Source organism: Simochromis diagramma, unplaced genomic scaffold (assembly GCF_900408965.1).
Source record: "Simochromis diagramma unplaced genomic scaffold, fSimDia1.1 OVJJ01000005.1, whole genome shotgun sequence".
Classification (NCBI taxonomy): Eukaryota; Metazoa; Chordata; class Actinopteri; order Cichliformes; family Cichlidae; genus Simochromis; species Simochromis diagramma.
The window spans coordinates 1,888,368-1,905,052 of record NW_024387097.1 but is presented as its reverse complement, the minus strand read 5'-3'; the positions used below and the strand labels follow the sequence as shown (position 1 = coordinate 1,905,052).

Sequence of the window (16,685 nt, the reverse complement as noted above, 5' to 3'; positions counted from 1 at the left end):
ATATTTCATACACGCCCGCAGACATGCCCGCTGCCGCTATGTTTAATGTATAAAGCCAGCATTATAGCAGATAGAAAACACAGATGATAAATATGCATGTATTCAATTAGGGGTATTACAGAGGGGGTAATTTGCATAAGGATTTAGGAGCTTAACATCATATTTGTGCTATAAAACTTCACAATAGCCTAAACGCCGGCTGTTACGCGCGGGAGGGGAGAGGACAGGTATGTCTGAAAGAAGAAATTAGGAATATGAAGCAAACTACAGTAACTCTCAAATTGTTTCAAACACATCCTATGATGACGAAGTCCACTCCTCGCTACCCCCACCCCCTCAAACCTTCTTCCTCCCTCCCTCCCCGCTTCATTAAGAGCAGAGCGCTAATTAGAGACCGAGCGGATCCTGGATCAGTTGCGTTCTCACTCATGCAGCTATAGCAGCCACCACTGCTCGCCATGTCCAAGAGGTGGAAATGCTTGAAGAGTGAAGCCGCCGGCCTACAATTATATCAAGTCACGTCACAAACAGAATTTCAGGAAATGCAGCGTTTTCAATTTTAATAGCGCCAAATCAAAACAGCAGTTGCCTCATGACGCTTTGTACTGTAGAGCCTACAGTAATGCAGTGCATACATCAAAAAGTTTAGGTATAAATCTCTTAGTTCATCGCATATTTTTCTTCTTATTATTATTATTGTAAATATGTTCTGGATTTAATCCCCGCGTTTTACCAATGACAAAACACGGAGATGACCCCCAGATTTGCCTAAATTATTTTACGCATCAGCACTTTGAAACTAAGATGTAGAAATAAAGCCCCAGTAAATAAATAAATAAATAAACAAACAAATAAATAAAATAAAATAAACAGTTCCTCACATCACATAAAGTTCTTTGCCCCACAAGTTAAACTAGTTGCTTCACCTTGTTATTGATTGGTTTTAGTTTCTCTGGAGAAAAGTGTCATTTTCCCAAGGTAATATATATATATATATATATATATATATATATATATATATATATATATATATATATATATATATATATATATATATATATATGGAGAGAGAGGGGGGGTTTATGAAAATATGAAAAGCTAAATTAACAGTTACTAGAAAGAGTGTTTACCCTGGTTTTTTTTTTTATTTGGGTATATTTATTTTTTTTATATATATACTTTCTGTTATAATAATTGTGACCAAAATATCCAAATATAAGATCTATGCTCCTCTTTATGGGTTGTTTCACGCACTTCACGCGCTCTACCCACCCCTGCAGATTAAGCAGAGCGCTTTGGTGTCATGAGGAGGCTGTTAGCTGGAGCAGCAGCACTGTGAGGCTGTGCGGAACCCTCTCTGTGCGTCAGACGAGCAAAGGTCCTAGCAGACCTCCAGAAACAGACAGCTCAAACATCTCAGCTCAAACTCTCTCCTGCTCTCTTTCCTTTAAAACTGACCTTTCAAGCAGCAGCTCCGGACAGACAGAAGGAGGAGGTGTGTGTGTGTGTGTGTTGTGTGTGTGTGTGAGGTTGGCCGGTGTTCCGTGTGTAACGAAGGGAGAACTGCTGCGTTTTTAGACCGGTCGGTAAAAGTGGCCAAACAGTTCGGTGACGGCGGAACAGCCAATGAACATAAATGGTGTGTCGTGACGCAACAGGGTCCCGTTGATAAGGAGCGGAGAGTCCAACCGGACCTGAGAAGGAGGAACGGCGGTTTTGGGGGCCAGCTAACACTCGCCTATCATCAGTCAACGTAAAGCCAACTCCTCCTCTTCTGCTGTTACGCACATCTATGCAGCCTCCTTGGCACAAGACAAAACATTATCTAAACAAACTACTGTAAAGGAAAACTGCTTCTTCTCCCAGGATTTTATTTTCGTTTTTTTAAGCTTGTTTTTGTTTTTATGATTTTTTCTTTCTGCAAAGCAAAAGTAGTTTGCCGTAAGTCTCAACTTGGACTGTTAAGGAGGAGGAAAAGCCTTTCTCAAATACCCAGGTCTAGTTTTTTTCTGTTTGAAATATTATTTTTCGGGCTGGGCGATGCAGTAGAAAGCTGCTGCTCATCTTTTGGCACTGCCATTTGTACTGAGTTACGAACTGTTCTGCAGAAGAAAAGAGGAAATATTTTGCAGACTGTCGAAAACCTGAAATATTACTCCCGGCGAGGAGCAGAGCTGAGATCCATGCAACGGGAGCTTCTATAGTTGGTATGTTTAGTCACCGTAAATGGAAAAGAAAATCTAGAAAGAGCAGTTGGCAGTGAAACATTTTATCATGCCTGAGATAAAATAGATGCCACTAAGAGAAGGCAAATCTGTGCGCTTTTTAATGAATTAATCATAGCTTATTAATAACGAGAGCTGGAGAGATTCGGATGACGGTTTCCATTGGCAGATGAGACGTAGTGTGGAGAACACGTGTCCAGTTTTTCCCTCATATTTTTTCCTCCCTGATCTGGATTTCTCGCTTGTCACGGCAAGAAAGGAAACGTTAAAAGATCGAAAATTTTGAGTGGCATAATTGCAGAAGGTTCCCCCTCTCATGGACATCTTGGCTTGCAGATCTGAAGAGAACAGTTATAACATCCTCCCATCGGCGGCTACGATGCTTTTCCATGGCCTCCCCGGAGGCGACGTTCGCGGTGTGGTGGAAGAAATGGACCGGAGAGGAAAGAGCGAGTCAGCGGCCATCAGCTCAGCCATCGATATGGGAGAGTCAGAGACGGTAGGCGAGATTCATGTTTTGGCCCTCTTTGGCTATTTAGCGCAAGCAGCATGGCAGCCTGGAAACATGTGTCAACGGCTGCACTCTTCCAGCTCCAAGCAATCTGATTTTACTTTAAATTCAAACCGGAGGGAAAGTATCCACAAAATGTTTCTCCCCCCGCCTCTAATTATCTTTCATTTATTTGTTTCATTGAAGTTTCTCTCAAAGTTGCTGTTACAGGCCTAAACCTTCTGATGTCTACTGCCATACTTTCACCTAAAACTTAATCTCAGCAAAGCTGCAGACAGAACAAAACCTGAGACGAGCAGACAGTGAAATAATTCAAAAAGACGAAATTCACGAATTTGTTTTTATAAATTGTTTTTTTTAATATAAATAGTTATTGCTTTGTAAGCAAACATTAAACATTCATATATCTATTAATCTGTCCAAAAAACGCCCCAACTTTGTCACGTTACATTACAGCAAACAAGCTAGTAAGTTTTTAAATTCATATTTCCAACCTTTCGTTTTATTTTCTATATTTTCATTTAAAAAATCCCAAATTGTTAGACTACTTTGTAATAATAAATTATATTTGTAATAAAATCAAACAAGTTTTTAAAATGTGTTTCTTATTATTATTATTATTATTATTATTATTATTATTATTATTCAGAGTTTGCAAATCAGAGGCGCGTGCATATGTGTCCGTATTCACAGGCCTTTGGAAAAATAATGCCCGTCTCACAAGGCTTTGTTTCATATTAAAAGCTTTTACGAGCATGGCTGGGTTTATATTTTCTGATAGAAACTGACAGCACAGACACAGCTTCCCATGACCACAAATGTTCTTCAGTATCCTCCAAACCCACACACAGCATGTCAACGAACTTCGATGAGCTTTTTAAGTGCAATTATACGACTGTATGTTTAGCTCTTCGTTTTATTTGGCACATTGCTTTTTGAGTATTCGGGATTATTAGAATAATGACGCTCTGACCTCCCCTGTTACCCGTGTAATTTATGCTCTCTTTGTAAAGACTCTTCAGACTAATTGTAGCTCATTATTTCCTTTACTGAAACAAAAATACTCGTTTTAACATATCTAATTTCTTGTGTCTTTTGATGAAAAGAAGAGCAGCTACTTTAATTTCACTTTAATTTCAATATGTTGTATTATTGAAGCTTTTAAAATACTTTAATATTTTATTAATATATCTATATATCTATTTGACAGATATATATCTATATAGATATATATATCTATATAGATATCTATATAGATATATATATCTATAGATATATATAGATATATAGATATAGATATTTTAATCTTTAGACTATTGTTCTTGCCACACGGGAGTGGTGGCCCTCAGCAGTGAGCTGATATTCGAGGAGAATATCGTAGAGACGCGGTCCTGTAGCTTTCAAGGATTTTACGGGATTTTATTTTGAGTCTCTCTCTTTGTTTTTTTTTTTTTGTTCGTGTGTTTTTGTCCTGACGGCTTCGACCTGCAGTCCATGCCATGCATGACCAACGAGCGCGTGGCTCTGTGCGCGGGCTGCGGCAGGAAAATCGCGGACCGATATTACCTGTTGGCCGTGGACAAGCAGTGGCACATGCGCTGCCTCAAGTGCTGCGAGTGCAAACTCAACCTGGAGTCCGAGCTCACCTGCTTCAGCAAAGACGGCAGCATCTACTGCAAAGAGGACTACTACAGGTAGGAGAGCGCGCAGGGGCTCTAATCCCGGTCATGTGATTGGTGAATATTTGTATTATCTTCATCTAAAGCAGCACCGGGTTTGAGCGGGGGAGGGGATTTAAAAACATTAGTAATTCTAAAATGTGTCAATGAAATAATTATTTTTTTTAGTTTCACATAAATAGAACTGATGCTGGCGTTGCAGCGGATTTTCTGCAGTGAATACAAGCTGTTTGCAACTCTTTAGAAAATGTGATGTTCGGAGTTTTCCTGTCAAAGCTCTTTGAGCATTTAAGACCCAAAGAAAAGCTGTGATTCATGCTGACAGTTGTGCTAAACCCCTCCCCTGAAAATCAGATAAAGAAAGCGTTAGTTTTAAGGTTAGCATCTCTCTAGGGGAGAGTGACCCCCACCACCCCCGCTACCCCCACCTTGCAATAAAAGAGAGCCTCAGGAATACTTTGGGCCCAAGGAAATTAAATAGAAAAAATAGAATCCTATTTTGATTCTATTTTAAATACAAAAGGTATTTTTTAAAAATATATTTAGCAAACTCCCTTATCTGCTGTCGAGGTTTTAGCACACTCGTCCACAGGGAAACTTTTTGCACCTTCTTTAAGTGCGTCAAAGTTGGTGTGTTTGCATAAAAACACGTGCCACTGCATAGTTTACCAGCACAGCCCACCAACTTTCGCATCCAGCCGCTGATGAGGTTTCTGTGTTGTCCGCAGAAGATTTTCGGTGCAGAGATGCGCTCGGTGCCACCTGGGAATCTCGGCCTCGGAGATGGTGATGCGAGCTCGGGACCTGGTCTACCACCTCAACTGCTTCACCTGCACTACCTGCAGCAAGATGCTCACCACCGGGGACCACTTTGGCATGAAAGACAGTCTGGTGTACTGTCGGCTGCACTTTGAGACTCTCATCCAGGGAGAATATGAGACACATTTTAACCACGCGGACGTGGTGCCGCACAAAGGCCTGGGCCCGGCCAACACGCTCGGACTATCCTACTTCAGCAGCGTGGGGACGGTGCAGAAAGGAAGGCCGAGGAAGAGGAAAAGTCCTGGGCCAGGGGCCGAGCTGGCTGCTTATAATGCAGGTAAAATGAATCTCGACAAGCGAAAGAAAAAAATGATCGAAATTATATTGAAAACGTGATATAGTTATAATTTGCGTTTGTTCCTTTTTATTTAATTAATGCCAAGTTCTGCCTGAATCGTTTTAGACCTTTAAAGAAATTTAAGAAACAGTTCTTTGAGCTTTTGTCCAAAGTGGAGATCAAGAGCCACGAAGCGTGGAGGGAGCTGACTGAAGCTGACAGACTCCATTAATGAAAAATGTTTTTGTAACATTCCGTTAGAGGTTTTTACTGTGCTGTGGCGTCCTCAGTGGTGACGCTGTTTGAGCTTTACCATACAACTTATTCGATATTTAAAACAACATCTTTGTTGCTTTAATATCTCCATTTACAGTTCACTGTAACTTCAAACTGAGATATCAGAAGATTTAAACCCGTCCTGGTGTCTCTGTAATATTTTAACACCGAATTGTGCGTAATAGTGAACCTTTCCATTTGTTGTGCGTTTTTACATTTTTTGCGCACTTTCCCGTAACCTCTTCTGGATCATACACACTTTGTGAGTCTGCACATTTTCGGCTCAGTTTTGAAGTATCAGCAGCGCGTTGGTGTAGACGCTAAACACCCTGCACGAATAAGCCCGAACTAATAAACAAAGAAAAAGCTCGCGGGCCACGTGTGGGGCCACGGGACAAAAACAGCCACAGGTTACAAAGAAGAAAAGTGCAGCATAGAAACAAGTTAGACCTTATTTATGGCAAACAGCCTCAATATGCGGACTGAAATATGTGGACTGGACTTTTCATACAACTCAATACAACTAAATGTTCAGTGGCAACAGTGTGCGGATGCTGAACCTTTTTTCCTCCCATGTCCACTTTGTGGAGTGAAAAGAAAAGTTTTTTGATGTGCCGGCTTTTGCTTTCGCCCTTTTCCACTTGTCAGGCTCCATAGACATCTACAGACCCCACCCCCCCTCCCCACCACCACCACCACCACCACCAGAACTCCTCACCCACGCACACACCACCTCACCCTACCCCCCAAACCACCTCCCTGTACCCCTCTCTCACTCGCTCGCACACACAGGCATACACACACTGAGTGAGCGTTTTTGTTTTTTTGTATTGGGACCAGGCCAAACTGGGTGTATTTCAGCCAGATCAATGTGATTTGATGAGTTATTCACTTGAAGAGGGAGTAGGGAGCGCAATAAGTTGCTAACGGCAGCAATATGTGGTTGGACTCTCATCCTTTTCCCATATTCACGTAAAAACAAGGCGATTGCAGCTAACGTGGTGTTAAAGCCTCGGAGTGATCACACAAGAACGCTTTTTGTTCGGATTTCTCTTTCCTTAAAACGTAGACGTAGAAAAAGATGTGTAAGTTGACATAATTTCACAGAGTGATTGACGTTTAAATGTAAAAAAATGTCAAAAGAAAACGCGCACACACACACACACACACACACACACACACACACACACACACACACACACACACACACACACACACACACACACACACACAGGGCGTCATGATGACGATAACGGAAGGAAAAGTAATTTATATAAACAAAATGCTGTGAATTAGTTTATCTTTTTCAATGTGGGCATTTAAGAAAAAACGAAGAAAAAGCTCGTGAAGCTGAGTGATGAGAGTGAAGAAGCGATGCGCCCTCTTCTGTTTGCAGCCACACACAACACGAAAGCTTCACCTGAATAGACTCACGAGAACAGCTCTAACCCTAACCTTGCGCCAGCTCCTACAAACGGCCATAACTGTGCAGGAAGACCAGGGAAAAGGAAACCGTCTACAAGCTGCTTTTCTCCTATTTTTTGTAAAAGAAAAAAAAAAATGCTACAGCATATGTTTTGGCCAGAAAGCAGCATTTGTTCTGCCTGGTGTGTATCGGCTAATTAAGTGAAGTGTTATTCCGTTGGTTTTCACTCACTTCATATTCATCGTTTGCAGCGTTCTGATATTGAACGCGAACTGTTATGCATGCAGCAACACTTTGAATATTGCCAAGAATTTTTCAGGCTGGGGACAAATACATGTGTGTTGTTGTTACTGCGTGTGTGTGTGTGTGTGTGTGTGTGTGTGTGTGTGTGTGTGTGTGTGTGTCTGTGTGTGAGAGAGAGAGAGAGAGAGAGATGGCTGTATCCAGGCTCGCACCTCCTCCTAGGACAGAAAGACACAAACAGACAGACTGGCGAGGAGAGGAGGTGATCTGCAGCTGGAAGAAACAGCTGTTTGGTCACTTTGTATTTCTGTGCAGATTTAAACAGAGAATGAGGCGTTTTTATTGTATTTACAAAGAAATGTGTACAATAATAGAGCTTAGAAAACAATTTTCTTCTTTTTTTTACAGTTTAGTTATTTGGATCAGTCACACTGTCGTGCTTTAAAGTCAGCGCCTCAGTGCACAAAGTTTCTATAGACTTCTTGCTGAATTTAATGTAGACGTTTAAATAAAATAATATGTGAAAAGAATTACAAAATACCCCCCCCCCCCAAATTTGCCACAACAGTTCTGCCAGAGGTCTGTTTCTGTGAAAAGGATTTTGTTTTTCACCAAGTGCTATATAAATAATATTAAATTGAACTGAAAGCGCAGGTTTTAAATGCCCAGGCTATTCTTTGAAATATATTTTCACCTCCTTGCTGGTAACAGTATAATACTCTGGGGACATGAGAATTTCATAAACAGCAGCAGAGGAATGAAATGATGACGTTAATAATGAGTTCCAACTTGTCTTAACCCACTGTCCTCCTTTCCCTGCTGACATGAAGCGCTGAGCTGTAACGAGAACGACGGCGAATCCATGGACAGGGACTCCCAGTACAGCTCCAGTCAGAAGACCAAGCGCATGCGGACGTCCTTCAAGCATCACCAGCTGAGGACCATGAAGTCCTACTTTGCCATCAACCACAACCCAGACGCCAAGGACCTCAAGCAGCTTGCCCAGAAAACTGGCCTCACCAAGCGGGTCTTACAGGTAGCGCCAGCAGCCTCTCACTTCTCGACCACAGTTCACTTTTTTGTTACTAAAAGTAGCTCGCACAAGCCAACAGGGCGACGTTTCCAGTGATAACCAATGGTAATATAAATGAAGTGGTGTTTTACAGTTAGGAGCCAAATCAGCTGCTTTATTTTATGATTTTGCTGTTTTTCATCTCAAGTTCTTGGAAGACTTTTAGGAAACAAGTAAAACAAAATCAGAATTGGATTCCCTTACTTTGTTTCTGTTTTCTTTTCTCGTTTTCATAACAGCAGAAGCAGAATTTCTAATTGCCTTCAGGAAAAACAGACTTAATATCTCTGTTCATGCTGGAAACCAAAGTTACCTGGAAATCAAAGAGAAATGTTAAAAAAAAAATGAAACGTAATATAACTCAGTGGATGATGTGATGTTGTGGTGACGAGTGAGGGATGAAAAGCAAAAAGCTCTGTAATACATGCAAAGAATGCGACAACACAACAGAGCATTTGATTTCCACAAAAGACGACAGCAAATTATCTGGGGTACTGAAAAGAAGAAAAATAAGACAAAAAGGTTTCTAAATCAAAATTTTACTGAGAAGGAAGAAAAAAAACATCCCGCTGCTTTAATTAACGCTCACAGAAAACAAAGCAGTCGTTTTGCTTTGATGCGTTCGAGTTTTCATGTCTGTTACTTCAGCTGAAGCGACTCTCTAGCCGCCCGATTCCCATGGCTCCATCATGACTCCATCACTAACACTTCCCAACACTCAGCTCGGCTGCTGCCTCGTTCGCTCTGCAAATCACAGAACACACTTTTATTACTGGAAAAAGAGAGGAAATCTTATATTCAAAAACATGACAAATAAATGAAAATTCCAGAGCAACAAAAGAAGGTTGTGATAAAGAAAAATAAGGACATCGTTAATCTTATTGCAAATGTGTAAAATCATAACTGCATTTCTTTCTGCAAACACTGTAAATAGGACCCGTGTTGCTTTTTGCCAGGGTCAATGAAAGCAGGAGGACATTGCTCTCTATTTTCATGTGCAAGCATAATAAAAGAAATGGCTTAATTTCTTTTGTGTGAACAGCCATGAAAAGTAAAGGCTTTTATAGCTTTTACACACAGAGGACGAGCGCTCAGGCTTAGTGTTTCCAAGTGTTCTTTTATCTTTGTCTCCAGTCAGAACATCTGCAAACAGACTTTAAAGAGACACAAAGAGATGCTCGCTAGATAATGGAGATAATATGGGTATTCTTGAGATTCAGTGACATCACAAGCCGCGTTATATTTTGATATATTTACATTTTTGAAATATACTTATTCCCCAAGAGATACACGTCTGTTGCTTGACTGTGACAGTTTCTACATTTGTCACAGGCTGGTTTAGGTGCGGAGAAGTTTTGGTCTTAGTCAAAGAAAAATTGTGAAATGCGTTCAGTTAAAGCTGAGTTAAAATTTTCATACTTACTTAGGTTTCAGTATTTAAACTCCTTTCTCTGGTTTTCATCACCAACTGTCGTGAAACACGTTTGGTGCTTTAGCTGTTAAAGTCAAGTAAGCAAACAATTATGTAATGAATTGTTATTTGTCTGTGTCGGTCTTGTGATTGACCCTTTTGCCGTTTCTTTGCTCCTGACTCAACTGTGCGTTCTGGAAACATGAACATGTGTTAGTTACCTCTCAGCTGATACCTCACAACTAGCCAGTTTCCAACACAAGAGGCTGAAACCCCTGAGAGGGGTTTTCCCAGCTTTCAGGCAGGTATGGGTCTCCTTTTATTTTACTAGAGCATCAAAATTAGCTTCGAGACCTGCCTGGGATACAGTAGGTAATCCATCAGCATGAGTATCACGTCCTCTTTTTATTAGTGTCGGTGCTGTGTGGTGAGGCAGCTGAAGAGCCCGAACTGTATTACCTGCTGTAGGAAGTGACAAGACTGAGAGAAGAAATCATGTTCAGTGTGTTCACAGTGACGCCTTACATTTTGTTAGAAATCCAGTTTACATCCAGACTGTTAAAGGAGCGGGCTGGCATTTATGTAGCAGAACACTTCAGACTATAGTCTGCAGAAAACTGTATGACCAACAGCAAACATAATGCATAAATGTAGTGTGTTGAACATGTTGGAGACAGGAGTTCCCGGTTAATCGAACAGTGTAGAAAGGGCAGAGGAACATATTGAAATCTATCTTTAGTGGTGTGCAGACTTTTAGCCCAATATACTGGAAGTGCTCACACCACTGAAAATTACATTTCAGCACCAAAACAAATATATGTGGAATTATTTTACTGAAGGAAACGGCTCCAAATAAAAAAATGTTTAAGCAAAACCATCTGCACACTCAGGAACGACCAAATAGGTTGAACTGAAAGTCCTGTAATAATGTAATAATAATGTTTTTCTGCATGAATGTTATTTCTTTATGATATCAAACACGCGTGGGTTTGTTTTGGTATTTAGAAGTGTACTAACAGATCATCCATCTGCAGGTGTGGTTCCAAAACGCTCGGGCCAAATTCAGGAGGAACCTGCTGCGGCAGGAGAGCACCGGGGTAGACAAGGCGTCCGACGGCTCCACGCTGCAGGGTGGTACACCGTCAGGCCCGGCCTCTGAGATCTCCAACGCCTCCATGAGTCCCTCCAGCACGCCCACCACCCTTACGGACTTGACCAACCCCACCATGCCCACTGTCACCTCTGTGCTCACCTCCGTGCCGGGTAGCATGGATGTCCACGAGTGCCGGAGCCCATCACAGACCACGCTGACCAGCCTCTTCTGATAGATGGAGCCCTTCTTCACAGCCCCCTCTCCCCTGCCCTCCCTGGCCCCATCCCTTAGCTCCCCCCTGCTCACCTCTGCTCCTTGTGGATCTACAATTAAGCACGGTTCACTCCTTGGAACATTTAACGGATTAGAAAACAAAAGGAAGCAAACTGAAAAGGTTTCCTTTAGAGACTGTTTGATTAGTGAGGTGGCTGAGCCTTACACACCGAACATTTGTTGTTATTTTGATGTTGTCTTGTTGAGAACTGAGGAGACTTGATTTGCATTTTTCAATGTTTACAGAGAGAGACTGAAACTGGTCAAAAAAAATTTGGAATATTGTTTTTTCCAGCACAGTATTTATGTTATATTGTACAAGAGTCACTGTTAGAAGGATTGTAAAAAATCGTTTTCTTTCTTTCTTTCTTTCTCTTTCTTTCTTTCTTTCTTTCTTTCTTTCGTTCTTTCGTTCTTTCGTTCTTTTGTTTTGGAAATCTGAGATTAAACACAGGTTACAATATCCTATGACTGCCACGTGCCTTACGGTCCACTTATCTTAACTGCTGTTTCTAAAAGTCGGTCACACGTGAGTGATTTGCATCAGAACAAAGCAGTATGACTGAATTAACTCGACTCCTTGTGCGCATTTGTGTATGTGTGTGAGTTCTGGCTTGTTCCTCTTTGTGTTTGTGTGAACGTGCAGTAAAGCCCATTCGGCTGCACTTTAATTTAAAAGAAAAAGGCGAGAGGCAAATAATTCTTGTTTTTGATCTCAACTCTTTTGAATCTTCTTCACTTAAACTTGGCTAAAAAGCTGTTGTTCAAAGTCTCGACTTTTAGTTTAATGCACTGGCGGCCCGATGCAGATCAGTTCATGATACTAAACCTCACCAAATGATGGGATCGATTTCATTAACATCCACCAGGTTACTGAGACCCGTCTCGGTGCATGCCCCTTCCTTTTTAATTTTCACTTCTCTGGAACAAACACAAAGCTTTTAATAGGAAAAAGATGCAATGCCAACATTAATGTATGAGAAATGATCTGAACAGCAACATCCTCACTAGTTACTAGTTTAGTTTCTTAAAATTTGATGATTTAGCAGGTGACTAACCCTGGATAGGTTGCCGGTAACCTGGTGGATGTCAAAAGGTTAAGTTCAGATTTAACATGAACTTGTGAACTCAAACATGGCTTTAAAGACACTGTTTTCTGTTGTTAAGATATTCAGTGACTTTAAAAGTCATGTAGACGTGTCAAATTTCAAGTTGAAGTGATAAAACACACAATTAAATATTTTAAAAATGCCTCTTGATCTTCCTTTAAATACAGCGAGGATACAGATTTGAAGAACTGCTTTCAGTCAAATCTTTCATGTTATATATATGTTGCATGAGACCTACTGCGTCCAGCTGTAAGGTATCATAACAAACACCAAGTATCCTGCTTCATGTCTGATTTATAGTACTGTGTTAAATCTATACTGTGTCCTATATGCCATAACAGACATTGTACCTTGATGTGCACCTTCCCAAAAATGCTACAGCGATGCACCTCTGATATGTGGGGAAGTATTATGCCATGTAAAGAAAAAGGAAAGTGCCTCCGTGAACCAAACACGAGCTGTAACTGGATCTAGTTGCTCAAAATGCTAATGCACAGTAATCTGCCAGTCAGGCTGTTTTTCATAGCTCTGCTTATACGTGTTTGAATCTCAGTCAGAGTAACTGTTCAGTATTTATTACTTTCAAGCCCAAAATGAGTAACTTAGTGTCACTTATGATGGCAGAGCGACACAGACGTGCCAGCGCAAACAGCTGTTCACTACGGCGTAGATGTTACGGGGATTCAACGCAGTACTATAAGTTTCCGATTACGCCAAAGCGTATGTTCAAAATAACTTTTATGGGAAAAGATTATGTTGGTCAAAGGAATTCACAATATCAATTTCACCAGGACGGCTTCAGGAGCAACTTCAGTCAGGTTCAAAGCCTTTTTAGGAAATTCATTCAAGTACATGTGCTCGTTGTGCAATTATTTAGGATATCCTTATTACACAGTACAAATCCTTCATTTTAAAATATAGTTTTTACCAATAAACAGCTGGCAATAAACAATGAAAATAACAATGAAATTTTGGGGGTTAAACTGTAAAGGTGTGTGTGAGTGTGTGTGAGTGTGTGTGTGTGAGCGCGAGATGGAAATATATATGCTGTGAATGGGGGAGAGCTGTCGCTGCTGCTTGTGGAATACGGTGATCTGTCCCAGGCTGCTGTAACAAACCTCACTGAGCTCTTCATGTTGTGCTGCTTCTGCACATTCTTGTACGCGTCACTGTTGTCCTCGGTTTTGTGAGAAATATAAACACTATCGATAATAAGACTTGTCTGTTGGAAGAGAGTTTGTACCTCCGAGTGCGAGTGTTCTACATGTGTACATATCGTATTCATTCAGAGATGGCGTGCTGTGAGGGGTCGGAGGCGTTTGTGGTGCAGTGATGAGTGGAGTGGCAGTTAAATCAAGCCACTGCGAGGTTGGATGGGCATTTGGCATTTTTATTATTTCTATTTTTTTATTTTGAAGATTTCTTTTCATTTTTTGACTTTTACAAGTGAACTGTAAAACAGACCATCAATAAATATTTATATTTATTTTAAGTTGAAGCATGTCAGGTACCCCGACATTTACTTATTTAGCTGTTTGGATCAACATGCCGCAGTCAACATCGCTAACATGCTACACAAGCTAAGGGTAGTTTCAGTTTTCACTGAACGATACCGCTGTTTTCCTTCTTCCCCTCGCCCCTCCAACCAATCACACTCAGAGCTGACCCTCACTGATCCTGGTTCTGCCAGAGGTCTTTTCCTATTAAAGGGAATTCTTCCTTCCCACCGTCACCAAGTACTTGGTCACAGGGAGTCATCACATCATTGGGTTTCTCTCTTGTCTTTCTTTTACCTTACAATATCAAGCATCTTGATATCATGTTGTGAACTGGCTGCTATATAAATAATAGTGATTTGAATTGAAAAAACAAGTATCCATGTTTCATTGATGATCCTGAAAGGCATATGCCACAAATTCAGAACAGGTGTAATTTCTTGTTGGGTTGACCCAAGACTCAGTCGAAAGTACAGATTCAAAATATTTGGGGAGTATTTTTGCCTTTATTCACCGATTGCAGCAACAGACAGAGCTGTGTGAAAGACTCAAAGCTCCCTGTTTAGAATGAAACTCCAGTCCTGTGCTGATTCCACTTTGAGTTGTTTATATTTTTCCAAAACTGCTGAATAGTCCAGACTACAAGAACACTAGTAAAGCATGTTTGAAAGCCGCGTAGCAGGTGTTAGGAAATAGAACCTGAATATTTGGAAATGTGAAAGCTAAAGCTGAACTATCACAGACACTGACAGGCAACCACGACAGCTGTCTGCTGTGTGGACTGTTGATTCATTTCAGCAGACCCAAATGCAGGAAATGGGAATTAAGCTCAAAGCATTTAATGCTGTTAGTGCAGGAATTACATGACGTCCGAAAATCCCAAAACATTTCAGGACCAAAGCCAGGGAATCTGAAGATCAGATGTCAATAGGAATACAAATTCAGGAAGCACAGAGAACATGGAAGCGCAAGGAGACACGCGGCTACATGGACGACACAACAAGGACGACATAGACAAGAGATAATGAGCAAATGGGAAACAGGTGGGGAACACAGCTGAAGATAATTAAAATAATGACACGAGGGAAGTTAAACTCAACACAGGACACAGGAAAAACAGCTACTAAAATAAAACAGGAAGTAAGACGCAACTTAACATGGGAAAGAAATTAACTCAGCACAAGGAGGGCAGAGGCAGGGGAAGTCACAAATCCTCAAAGCTCTGGGTCCAAGACGCTGGGAATATGACAGCAGGACTGCCAGTAATAACACAGTGATTTAATGAAACAAAGCAAAGCTGCAGCTGTCATCTTTTTCCTTTACAAACACAACACGTGAGTCCATGCAAGTTTTCCACTGCCAGCTTGTAAAGAGTGCTAATAATTCATCAGCTAGCAGCAACATGACTCAGCTGCTAAAACCAGCGCAGAGGTTCTTGCAGTTTCCACATCTGTCCGTCTGTACATGTGTCCAATAACTAGAATCAAGATACAATTAAGCTCACAAACACTTAACCACCATTATGGTAGTAAATGAGTAATTCACTCCAAAATGGATGCTAATTGGACAACAGGCTTAAAACATCATTCAGTCACCAGCAAAACTGCTCGAATACGTTTGGAACGCAGCTAAATGCTGAAAAAAGGGTTTGGCCTCTACCTGTCAGAGGCCAAACCCTGGATTATACGTAACTTTATACCAAAATAACATTTAAACAGAAGTTTTGAGTTTTTAAGGCTCACCCAAAGCATTCATCTGACGAACTGCAGTCTCTGGCACTTGCTCTCCTGGTCCTGACTGACAGAACGGTTGGATCAGCTGCAGGATTATTCTGTTCTGCTATGAGTGGTTGTTTTTCTGTCAGGCAGTTACTGAACCTTTGGTTATTGCAAAAGATTGTGTAGTAGCATGTAGCATAAAACTACTGTCGTACACCCTTAAAGCAAATATAGTTTTAGCATAAAGAGGAAAGCCTATAAAAATTCAGGATATAATGACTGACTTATTGATATTATCATGATTGTCCAACTAACTGCTCAAATTACTGTTATTAAAGGAAATGAGCAAATTCGCCAATAATAAGACTGAATTGAATTTTGCTAGCTAGCTGCTAGCTGCTGACCCTACAGCCCCTGAGCTGTCTTTAAAGTCACAGCTTTGAGAGATGCAGTGATCCCAGTTTCTCAGAATAGTGTAGTATCCAATAGAAAAAAACTTCTGAGAATTATAATATGATATTATATCGTCCAAACATGTACAACAGTGCTACATAGATGTGTGCATATGTATGATTTCATACAGCAAACTGTCACTGTGCCTGTACACGAGTTTGTGTGGGAGCTGCAACCTGCAGTCTGTGCCTTTTATATGTGATTATTTCAAAAGCACTGTTACATCCAGCCACTTTCTCAGAACTGCAGCACTAAAAAAAAAAGATCATTTTGAAAAACTTTATTTCCTTTAAATGAGCATCTGTGCCAAAGCTGAGAGTGGTAGGAGTGGGCAGCCTTCCTGAAACTATAATCCTAAAAAAGGGGAAAAATTGTGTTCATGAGCAGCTTTTCCTTACTCTGCTGGAGCAAATGTGTTCAGTTTTCTCATGGCTGGAGCAGCAGGGACTTGCGCTAATCATAACGGTAGGATGAGTTTCCACTTTAAAAAAATATTAGTTTAAACTCAGCACCAACACAAAAATTTAACAAGGACTTGGTGGGTGGAGGAGTGAGTGAGAGGTCTGGCGAACAGCAGTCTTTACACTTTGTAAGCAAAACA

The 16,685-nt window shown here is 40.9% G+C and overlaps 1 protein-coding gene across 2 annotated transcripts; it reads left to right on the top strand.

The window, feature by feature from the left end:
* The first annotated feature begins 1,130 nt into the window (after positions 1-1,130).
* Positions 1,131-15,052, top strand: lhx2b (LIM homeobox 2b). Of its 2 annotated transcripts, none has more exons than XM_040046575.1 (5): positions 1,131-2,724; positions 4,228-4,430; positions 5,147-5,514; positions 8,290-8,495; positions 10,977-15,052. In XM_040046575.1, exons 1-5 carry the CDS (start codon positions 2,542-2,544, stop codon positions 11,265-11,267), a joined length of 1,251 nt encoding a protein of 416 aa, XP_039902509.1. In that variant the 5' UTR covers positions 1,131-2,541; the 3' UTR covers positions 11,268-15,052. The 2 variants fall into 2 exon arrangements, with proteins under 2 accessions (XP_039902509.1, XP_039902508.1); XM_040046574.1 differs by having other exon boundaries at positions 1,132-2,724; positions 5,144-5,514.
* The last annotated feature ends 1,633 nt before the right edge of the window (positions 15,053-16,685 follow it).

Coding starts and splice junctions, on each gene's coding strand:
- lhx2b (XM_040046574.1), top strand. CDS start 2,542: ATGGACATCTTGGCTTGCAGATCTGAAGAGAACAGTTATAACATCCTC. Junction 5,515..8,289: donor GCTGGCTGCTTATAATGCAG/GTAAAATGAATC, acceptor GCTGACATGAAG/CGCTGAGCTGTAACGAGAAC. Junction 8,496..10,976: donor TCACCAAGCGGGTCTTACAG/GTAGCGCCAGCA, acceptor ATCCATCTGCAG/GTGTGGTTCCAAAACGCTCG.